The 11,179-nt window shown below is 34.7% G+C and overlaps 1 protein-coding gene across 1 annotated transcript in view; it reads right to left on the reverse strand.

The window, feature by feature from the left end:
* Positions 1-4,501: 4,501 nt before the first annotated feature.
* LOC111706931 (septin-2-like) overlaps positions 4,502-11,179 on the reverse strand; it is a gene marked incomplete at its 5' end in the record, with an annotated part of 8,875 nt that continues 2,197 nt past the window's right edge. Inside the window, 7 exon segments of the mRNA XM_023479881.1 lie at positions 4,502-5,459; positions 6,262-6,327; positions 7,133-7,209; positions 8,254-8,367; positions 9,187-9,237; positions 10,515-10,597; positions 10,982-11,039. Of these exon segments, the coding sequence (XP_023335649.1) occupies positions 5,231-5,459; positions 6,262-6,327; positions 7,133-7,209; positions 8,254-8,367; positions 9,187-9,237; positions 10,515-10,597; positions 10,982-11,039 (678 nt within the window).

The raw sequence follows: 11,179 nt of genomic DNA on the forward strand, positions 1-11,179 counted from the left end.
CTTTAATCTTATTTGTTTCCTACCCTATTAACATATTAAGTGTTAAACTGCCAACATTCCCTTTAAACCGATGTATTTTATTGTCAATAATCCCTTTAAACTAATTATGTTAAGTTGTCTCTAAACCTTTAAAATTTTCAAATGTTGAACTGAAAATTATTTCATTTAAGTAAAACTGTTAATACTTTACTACCAACAGGGGTGATTACAGAAATGTTTCCAGGGTGGCTTAACATTTTTCGACATTCCAAGGGAGGGGGGGGAATGCTGAAAATCCAACAAAAATGGAACCATATTAACTGTAAGAATTTGATTTAACCCAACCATAATCTGCAAAATAATCAGGACAACAAAGTTTGAAGGTTCGACATAACTTCATTCTTTAATGTAATTATTTTTTACAGAAAAAATATCCAAATTAACAAACCTTGCTCGACCAATCCTTTCCAGCAGGGCCCATTGCATAGCAGTGATAGATTGAACCTGGAGAGGATCCAATTGGTTCTCCAGGATAGATCTAGTTCTCTGCTCCTGGTTCCCAACCAGTACTAACTTTCCTCCCATCCTCTCAGCCTCATCAAACCTCAGCTTTTTACCTTAATTACACAAATTTATTTTAGATATTTCCGCGAGAGACAATAACTTCAATTATGTGAACTAAGATGAACCACTTCTCTTAAACTTGAATAGAGGCACAAGAAACGTAGTTCAACTACTTAAATGCTATTCGTTAATTATGAAATGAAGTGAAATGAAATGAAGTGATCCAATGTTCACATTTTATTCGGAACGTTAATAGAAGAACATGTACATAATAAAATATATGGAAAAACAGGGGGAAACAATTTCTTTTAAATCGACCCAAAACCTCTCTTTCAAACCAACAACAACTATTAAGCCAAGAACCAGGGGTGGCAAGCAATGACCATTGCCGCCCTTGTTCCCACCCCTCTCTTATCAGTTGCACAAGCGTTTGACCGACAATTTGCTGACACATTTTTTTGTGGGGGGGGGNCGGCGTGCCGGATGAGTTGGGATATGAAGTGCTGGACGGCCACTGACCACTGATAAGTGTAACCCAGCGCGGCACCACGCCAGCTAACCAGCGGTCAACCACAATGACCCACCTATATAAACCTAGTACAACAAGGTTATCTTCAGTTGACCTACAGACAGTAGTACAATTATGTATTCCTACAACAAAACCCTTCTCATGGTGGTTGGCTCGCTCATGGCAACTTTCCTTGGAGCTACAGCGTTATATCTACTCTACCAGAACTTGAAGAGAATCTGCCATAAACGCAGCAAGCTAGCAGTCCCCCTTGTGGAGAATGAGATAAAAACATTCGCTCTAACCGGCGCCACCTCTGCTGATCCTGATGCATGCTGGTCTTTTAATTTCGGAGAATTGGACGGTTCGGAGGAGCAAATATGGAAGGAAGATATTTCAAGCGTGGAGGATGAAACCAAACTGTCCAACGATACAGAGCTGGACAAGTTCTCAATTTACAACGTTGAATAACAAGTCTTCAGGAACTTAACAAATATTCTATTTGATACTGTTTTGTAAATAAAGATAATGCGCCTTTTTAATAAACTTTTTAACATAACCCCATATTTTTTACTTGTTTTAATCAATTTCAATATTTAGATTTAAAAGTATTAATAAGGATAAAAATCACATGGATAAGAAAATAGATTTTGTAATGGGTTAGATTTAAGTTGAGTTTATGGTCGAGTTGAAAGATTACGTGTAGTGAGAGGTGTTGAAGAAGCTATGAGTAGTTTAACCAGAATAAGCTAGTTCAACCACCTCTTACACGTTGAACGTTCTTAGGCTAGATATCTGCAAATTAACAAGTAGAATTAATAAAAGTATTCGCCCAAAGATATTTGTATCATTTATCTATTATCTCATTATGTGATGAATATATAAAATATACACTACCTTGAGATCCTTATATTATCTCATTATGTGATGAATNTCCTTATATCCAAATATATTCTCGTTATCTCCATATATTTGATGCACCATCTCGGGTTGAAAAACTAACTTCTCATTCTCCATATCCTCAGCAGAACCCACAAACCTAAAACCATAATATTTAACAACTAGCTTGAGAACCCAGCGTTGCCCTGGGTACTCATAGTTACTCCCGCCGTTTACCCGCGCTTGGACGTAAATTACGAATTTAGCTATTTTTCCCTATAAAATTAAGAATCTCCAAACCAAGCTAAGAAGATAGCTAAGAAGATTCCCGAGGGTCTCCCGATTTCCCAAATTAAACTTTGAGGCAAATCGGTCAAACAAACCAAATAAGAAAACAGTTCCAGCTTTACAGGTTTCCAGACTCAAAGAGTTATAAATAAGTCCAAATTCAATAATCTGTTGAAAAAATGCAGGATTTACGCATTTGTTGCATCAAATTAACAAATTTTTCTTCAAATATCATTTTTAGTTGATTAAAACTGTAAGCATTTAATTTTGAAGGTTACACTATTGTTCTTCTTATTGTTGATATTCTTTTCCGTTAAAAAATAGTAGAAAAGGTTGAGTAAATATTAAATAGCTATATATTAGTAAATTGCAAAAGCTTTCAAATGAACAGCTGCTGATATAGAAATATAAGAAAAGATAAAAGACGAACGGTTAATCTGATTTCTGATCTGAAAGGTGTTAATTGTGAAGAAAAAAAACTTGCAGAGTTGGGTATACTGTCCATTGAGGAACGTAGAAAAAGATTTGACATCATCCAAACCTATAAGATATTGTCAGGAATCGACCAGAGTCCAAATTTAATGAATTGAGCCGCGTCTTAAATCCACCAATAACCGGTTTCATTTGAGCACTTCACCGGCTTAAATCTTGAAACACTGAATACAATTCTATGTGGAGCCTCAGTTAGACAACAATATAGGGTTCAGAACAGGAGGAACAGATGAAAAGAGATTGACACGTTCTGTGTACAACAGCTTATTGCAAAAACTTGATTCCTAACAGATCTAAGACTGAGATGAGACATTACTTTTTCTCCAATAGAGTTGTAACTACATGGTAAAGACTCGCAGCAGAAGTTAAAGAAGCTAGGTTGCTGAACTCTTTTAAAAGACTAGTCGATGTGACAGATTTTAATCTTTATGATTGTGCCAGGAGAAGTGAGCTAAGACAATACAGCGTGACCTCTCTAAGATGACCGGATCATTACTCCAGATAATACTATCGAAATTTCCCTCATGTTCCTACCTGGAGCTCTGGGAATAACTCATCAAGTAAACAATTATGAACGATAATTGCGAATTATAAAATAATTGACTGTATTCTTTAATAATATCCAAATGAATGAAAAATTAACAAATAAATAATTATTAATTAAATGAATAAATAACAAAAATTAAAAAGTGAATAATAAAGATATAAAGTATGGGATTAAATATATGAAACGATGAAATATAGAATAAAAGGATGAATGAAAGGATGAATGAAAGGATGAATGAAAGGATGAATGAATGTATGACAGGATACTTAAAGAAATTATAGGATAAATAAATGAATGATTATGAATGAATGAATGAATGAATGAATGAATAATAAATAAACAAATAAATGAATAAATGAATGAATAACCTGAAGTTGAGAGCTTGGTTAGCATCCACCACATACTCCGCTAAACCGGAATAATTCCCTAATTCCATTTTATCTGAATTCAAATTATTAAATTATTTTCTTGTAAATATTTTTGATAATTTGTTTAAATCTTTCGAATTTTGTGAAACAAAACTGCTGATAAGTTCATATTATCTTACAGAGATGTGAACATTAAAGGATTGTCAACCTAGATTTAAAGTACCGTTGTGAATCGAAGTTTGGAAACAAAATAACGTTTCGATAGCTTGAAGTCAAAACTTTCTTGCGAGACGGCGCTCTACAATACTTGATCTCGATATCCACTATTGGCACAGGATATCCACTATTGGCACGGGATATCCACTATTGGCACGGGATATCCACTATTGGCACGGGATATCCACTATTGGCACGGGATATCCACCATTGGCACGGGATATCCAAGAGGAATCAATTTAATCCTTTTGTGTAGAGAAGCCGATTAACAAAAATTTTGACATTTCGCAAATTTCAGAAAAATCTGAGGCCGAACTTAAAGAATTTGAGACACGGCTCAGATATGGTTGGTTCCACTAAAAATGGTATTCAATGTTTCAAGATTTAAGCCAGCGCTAATTTTTAACGGATTTGAGACGAAGCACAAATTCATTAAATTTGGACTCTGATTTTCTCCTTAAATTTTACCATGTGATATCGATTATTTAATCAATAAGAATAGAAACAAATTATCAGCATTAATGTAAGTAGTCATGAAGGGGTTTATAATTTACACTATTACTTTTTTATTATATGATATCAAGACTTTTTTTTAATACTACAAAGAAAATTGTAGAAAATCAGCAAGACGTAAAAGCACAGACTATAATTCAATTGTAATATTGTTAAAGCATTTTTTGTCGATAATTTTGTACAGTTTTACGTGCAATACAAAACAAACATTGGGTTAGTAGAAAAATGCAAAATGTTTATAGCACTACATTCAAAATTGTTAGTAAATATATTTACAAATATTACAAACACAAATATACACAAGAAGAACAAATAATTAAAAGTGTTGCAGACTGTAAATTGTAAAAAGCACGCTTACATAGAGATTTCATTTGGCAAATTTTTAACATTCGTCTCCAGTTTCTGGTTTTTCTTCCAGTTTAATTTCTAATTAAAATATTATTGGTTAAAATATGGTATTTACGAGTTCCGGATACAATTTCCTGATACAAGTTCCGGTTACAAGTTCCGGTTACAAGTTCCGGTTACAAGTTCCGGTTACAAGTTCCAGTTACAAGTTCCGGTTACAAGTTCTGGTTACAGGTTCCGGTTACAAGTTCAGGTTACAGGTTCCGGTTACAAGTTCCGGATACAAGTTTCGGTTACAAGTTCCGATTACAAGTTCTGGTTACAAGTTCCGGTTACAAGTTTTGGTTACAAGTTCCGGTTACAAGTTCCAGTTAAAAGTTCCGGTTACAAGTTCCAGTTAAAAGTTCCGGTTACAAGTTCTGGTTACAAGTTCCGGTTACAAGGTCAGGTTACAGGTTCCGGTTACAAGTTCCGGTTACAAGTTCCGGTTACAAGTTCCGGTTACAGGTTCCGGTTAAAAGTTGCAGTTTACTTCTTCTTTCCAAGTTTGCCCAGGGTGAGAGTATGATGCCCACTGCTCATCTTATCCGTCTCATACTGGGCCTTCCGCCGGTGGAAATCCGCAATTTCTTCATCCAATGTCCGCCGCTGTTCGTCAACTAACCGCCGTTCCTCCGCCACACTTGCCTTGAGCTTGTCGAACCTGCTGTGCAGCTCACGCTCAGATTCCTTCAGCTCTGCTTCCTTCTCTTTTACTCTGGAAAAGGGATTGTTTAAAGGGACTGTTAGCGAAATTTCAGGTAACCTTGTATGCAAAGACGGAAAAAGCCAGATTCACAGCGGACCTTTAAACTTTGTCTAATCAAGCCCACAAAAGTGACTTAGTAAATAGATCAGCTCTGCTTCCTTCTCTTTTACTCTGGAAAAGGGATTGTTTAAAGGGACTGTTAGCGAAATTTCAGGTAACCTTGTATGCAAAGACGGAAAAGCCCGATTCACAACGGTACCTTTAAACTTTGTCTAATCAAGCCCACAAAAGTGACTTAGTATATAGGAACTATCAGAAATAACCACGTTTAAACCTAGAAAAACGACAATATCTTCCATAATGTTGACCAGAAAAAGGTTTCAAGGGTACTATTGTGAATCGGGCATTACCGTCTTAGAATGGAGGGTCATTTGAAATTACGCTTACAGTACCTTTAAGATTTATAAAAATTCTTTTTTCCCCGACTGTTAAATATTCTCGTTTAGACAAAATATCACAGTGACCGCTGCTGACGCTTTGGAATCATTAAAGTAATATAAAATTTTTCGACTTTTTTTACATGTTTTATTTTACCATACTTCATACTTTATAGTAGGCGTTTGTTCTCTTTTATTCAAAAATCGTACAGAGGCGTGGCCACTTTTCCAAAATATTTAGCACAATTTAGTACAGAAATTTCTTGACTGAATAAAATATTATTTTGAATAAAAAATGTATTTGATATAACATTATATTGTAGTATTAATATTTCCAATCTAACCCCCCCCCCCCAAACCCCCCTAAATCCTACCTCAATACAAACTTCTGTCTCATCTCCTCTTCTCTGCCCTGTAGGGACTTCAGGTGGGACTCTCGTCTACAATTTCAGGGGTTCACACAGTGCATAATGAATAGACTTTTTTAGGGGTTCACACAGTGCATTATGATCAGACTTTCAGGGGTTCACACAGTGCATTATGATCAGACTTTCAGGGGTTCACACAGTGCATTATGATCAGACTTTTGGGGGTTCACACAAATAATAATTTCAGGGATTCGCACAGCGCAATATAATAAGATGATCAGGGGTTCACACACTGAAATAGGAATCGAATTTCAGGGATTTGCACAGTGGCACTGTAAGAAGAGTTTCAGGGAATCGCACTGTGGTACTGGAATATAAAAAGGACTTTCAGGGATTCAAACAGTGCAATATAAATAAGCCTTTAAGGGTTTCACACGGTGCAATATAAGACTTTCAGGGATTCACACAGTGCAATATCATAAACTTTCAGGGATTCTCACTGTGCAATATAATAAGAATTTCAGGGATTCACACAATGCAATTAAAAGACTTTTAGAGGGGTTCCCGAGGTACGAGAAATTATTTTTAGTGCACTGAGCAAAAAAAATTGGACATCAAAAGACATATTTCATCCTTTTTTTCCCAAAAATTCATTGATTTTCTCTGATTAAACGAATAAAACCATTTTTAAGAGATGTGAAAAATGATGGGGAAAGGTTGGCCACATTTTGGAAAGCTCCTTAAACTTTCAATCTTTTTTTAATGCACTTTATGTCAATTATTAATTATCGGAAATCAAAGACGATATTCAAGTCGTCTCTCAATTCGAATGTTTATTGGGACACCCTGTAGTAAAAGTTGACTATAGAACGCCTGCCTAAGAGTATATGTTTCTGCGAAGCTGCTGCTACCGTTGGAATCCACCTCACTGAACCCCATCTGCTTCAGTCTCTCCTAGACAAAAAAAAATAAGAAATGTTAAAGAGACGCTGAACCTTTAATGGCATATCCGATGAAAGTTTTTCTTGTTAAAGTGACAGGGATTTCTTCTGCAGAAACAGTGGAAAAAATTGTTAGACTTAAAGGGAGTGTTCGCGAAAAATAAAAGAGGGTATAGGCTTAATGCGATAAAAAAGCGCTTTTGATCGCTACTAATCTTACTTCTATCTGTTGCGTCTATAAGGAGAAAATTGTTAAAAACGACTAATACTGAGGAACGTAGTGTCCATGCAAATTCAGAAAGATAGAACATTCAACTCGGATCGTAAACAAATCCATTTAATTCCAAACAAATCATTCAGATATTACAAACAATAGTTATCGATTATTTTTCGACGCTTTCGTAAATAGTTGAAATTTCATAATATTATGTATTTTTCATGATCTGAGATTTACTTTTGAAAACATTTATTATTGGATTTTGGATAATGAAGACGACATTTTCATATTTTCTAGGAATGTTCAAAAATCCAGCGCCAGCGAAAATTATTTTAAATCAAAATCAAAAATATTATGAAATATTAACTATATACGAATGCGTCGAAAAATAATCGATGACTACTGTTTGTAAAAATTGTTTAAATAGTCAAATAAGCACTTGACACAGTAATATGTGCAGTGTTAACAACCCCATTTCACTTAATTAGTGATAACATAAATTTCAAGTAAAACAATTTGCTTTGTAACTATCATCCATCCAATACACTTTAGTATTATTTGCTATAAAGTCGTCTTCCTATTTCGGAGTTTTCTGGTTATCACTGTAATTTCCTGTTCTCAGTTAATTAAGATTATTGTCCAAACAAATAATCAATCTCTTCCCTAGGCTGCAAAGGGTGCCGAGCGCTTCGGATAGATAAGGCTAGGGGACCGAGCGCTGCGCCTAGAACAGACTTGGAAAATTGCAAATATGGAAAATTACAACTTGGGAAAATACCAATGGGAAATTGCCGCTTGGGAAAAAGCCTTTCGGAAAGTACATTACATCTAGGAATATACCTTTCTATATAGTTCGTAGTGCTTGGTTTGTGTTTGATCTCGGAGATCCTCCATATTCGTTCTAATCAACATCTCACGCAGGTGCTTGAAGTCACAGTGATTCTCATTCTCTACCTAATCAATCATTCAATCAAATAATTGATCTACTCGATAATCAATTAACTATTTAATTAATCGATCAACTCGATAATCAATTGAATGGTTAATTAATCAATAAACTCGATAATCAATTTACAAGTTAATTAATCAATCCACTCGATACTCATTTAACTATTTAATTAATCAATCAACTTGATAATCAATTGACAAGTTAATTAATCAATCCACTCGATACTCAATTAACTATTTCATTAATCGATCAACTCGATAATCAATTAACTGGTTAATTAATCGATCAACTCGATAATCATTTGACAAGTTAATTAATCGATCCACTCGATAATTAGTTGACAAGTTAATTAATCGATCAACTCAATAACCAATTGACAAGTTAATTAATCGATCAACTTGATAATTAATTGACAAGTTAATTAATCGATCAACTTGATAATAAACTAACAATTTCATTAATCGATCAACTCAATAATCAATTGAATAGTTAATTCATCGATCCACTCGATAATCAATTAACTGTTTAATTAATCGATCAACTCAATACTCAATTGACTAGTTAATTAATCGATCCACTCGATAATCAATTGACAAGTTAATTAATCGATCAACTCCATAATTAATCAACCAGATAATTAATCAACTGGAAAATCGATCAGCCAGTAAAATAATCAATCATATCAATAAACAGTAAACACGTTTAAATGCATCCATAATAATTCTAAATTCAGCATATCAGTCATATGTTAATCAAAATTAGCAAATTGATCAATCTATTGATCAAGAAATCGACCAATCAATCAATCAATCAAATTAGTATACCTGCACTACTCCCCAGGGGTACTGGCGTGCACGAACGTTCTTTGTTCCAACCTGAAAAAAAAATTATATGTATGTATCTTGAGATCGAAGCATTTGTGTGAAGTATATTGAAAACTTAAAATTGATATCCAATGTGGGCACTTTCAAATTTGAGGATCAATACTGGTATATGTAGTCCTCAAATGTGATGAAATATATATTAATATGATTAAATTTATATTTGTTTAAATGCTCTAAACGCCGGTTTGTGAACAGCTGACTTTAGTTCAATCAGATATTAGTTCTATCGATAAAGCGTCGTATCTGTATTTGTAATCTAACATATCTTTATCACAACTAGTAGGAAATGTGATATACAACAAGAGCGGATTAAAAAGAAAATTTTAAGTTCCCAGGGATATATATTTTATGTTTGCANCACGATTAAATTTATACTGGTTTAAATGCTCTAAACGCCGGTTTGTGAACAGCTGACTTTAGTTCAATCGGATATCAGTCCAATCGATATCGCATGCATCGTATCTGTTGTTGTTATCAAACTTATCTTTATTACATGTAAGTTTTGACTAACGTTCAAAAGGACTTTAATCCTCAAATGTGAAAGAATATGTTTATTAATAAGGCCATAACAACATGATTAAATTTATACTGGTTTAAATGCTCTAAACGCCGGTTTGTGAACAGCTGACTTTAGTTCAATCGGATATTAGTTCTATCGATAAAGCGTCGTATCTGTATTTGTAATCTAACATATCTTTTTCACAACTAGTAGGAAATGTGATATACAACAAGAGCGGATTAAAAAGAAAATTTTAAGTTCCCAGGGATATATATTTTATGTTTGCAGAAGGCGGAAGTGGGAAGGGAAAAGGGGAAGAGGGAAGGGAAAAAGGGGAAGAGGGAAGGGAAAAGGGGAAGAGGGAAGGGAAAAAGGGGAAGAGGGAAGGGAAAAGGGGAAGAGGGAAGGGAAAAGGGAAGAGGGAAAGGAAAAAGGGGAAGAGGGAAGGAGAAAAGTGGAAAGAGTGAAGGGAAATGGGGAAAGGAGGAAGAAGGAAGGGAAAAAACGACAAAAAAATTTTTAAAAAAACATGACAAATGCTTAAAAAAAATACGGGGGGGGACCTTAAAGATGACCTTTTTGGGGCACCAAAACGCTCCCTTACACTACTAAAATCAAAAAATTTTCTTTGAAAGGGGAGCTCTCAACGAGATTCTCAACGTTCCTAAGTTTGATACATTATCTATTTCAAAATGTGTTTGTTTAGAAGTTCACAGTGAACCTACCGGCCACCAATCTCTCAAGACTCGAACGTACTCTTTAAACCCACCTTGACGAACTCGTTACTGCCGACAACAGCGAAGGGAAGGAGAGTGTTCATCTCCTTGTTAGTCTCAGCCACGATCTCGTCCTCTGTCATGAGATAACATAATAAATCAAGTACTCGGCTTTGCCCATGGAATTTTAAAACATTATATAGTCTGTGTCACCCCCGGGGTACCCTAATAAAATTTCAGCCAATTTGGTTTAACTCTCTGGCCAGCTTTATTATATAATACTAGGAGAGGGTTTGATTAGCAAATGCAGAAAAATTATGTATATTAAATATTTTTGATGATTTCGGGGAGGAAATGAAAAACTGGTCGATTGCTAAGTTTCTCTCCCCGCCCCCCTCTTCATCCATTTTTATTTTACATATAACCCAAAAATTCGTTAATTTCTCCCCCGGATTCATAGAAGAAAAAAAAACCTTTTTAAGAGGGAAAATTTGTTAAATAATCCGATTATTATAAATTCCTGTAGGAAACTGATAGATAGATACTCCGTTCTGCTTCAGCTCGCTCATTATCTTGGCCTGGGGTTAACGTAATCAATCAATCAATTATCAAATCAATAAATCATTTAATCAATCAATCGTTTATAGTAATTAATTATATTTCTTTGTTGAACGCGAACTTGGAAGTATTTAAAAGCAATTATTTTAATATTCGGGGG

The sequence above is a fragment of the Eurytemora carolleeae genome, unplaced genomic scaffold, assembly GCF_000591075.1.
Source record: "Eurytemora carolleeae unplaced genomic scaffold, Eaff_2.0 scaffold468, whole genome shotgun sequence".
Classification (NCBI taxonomy): Eukaryota; Metazoa; Arthropoda; class Copepoda; order Calanoida; family Temoridae; genus Eurytemora; species Eurytemora carolleeae.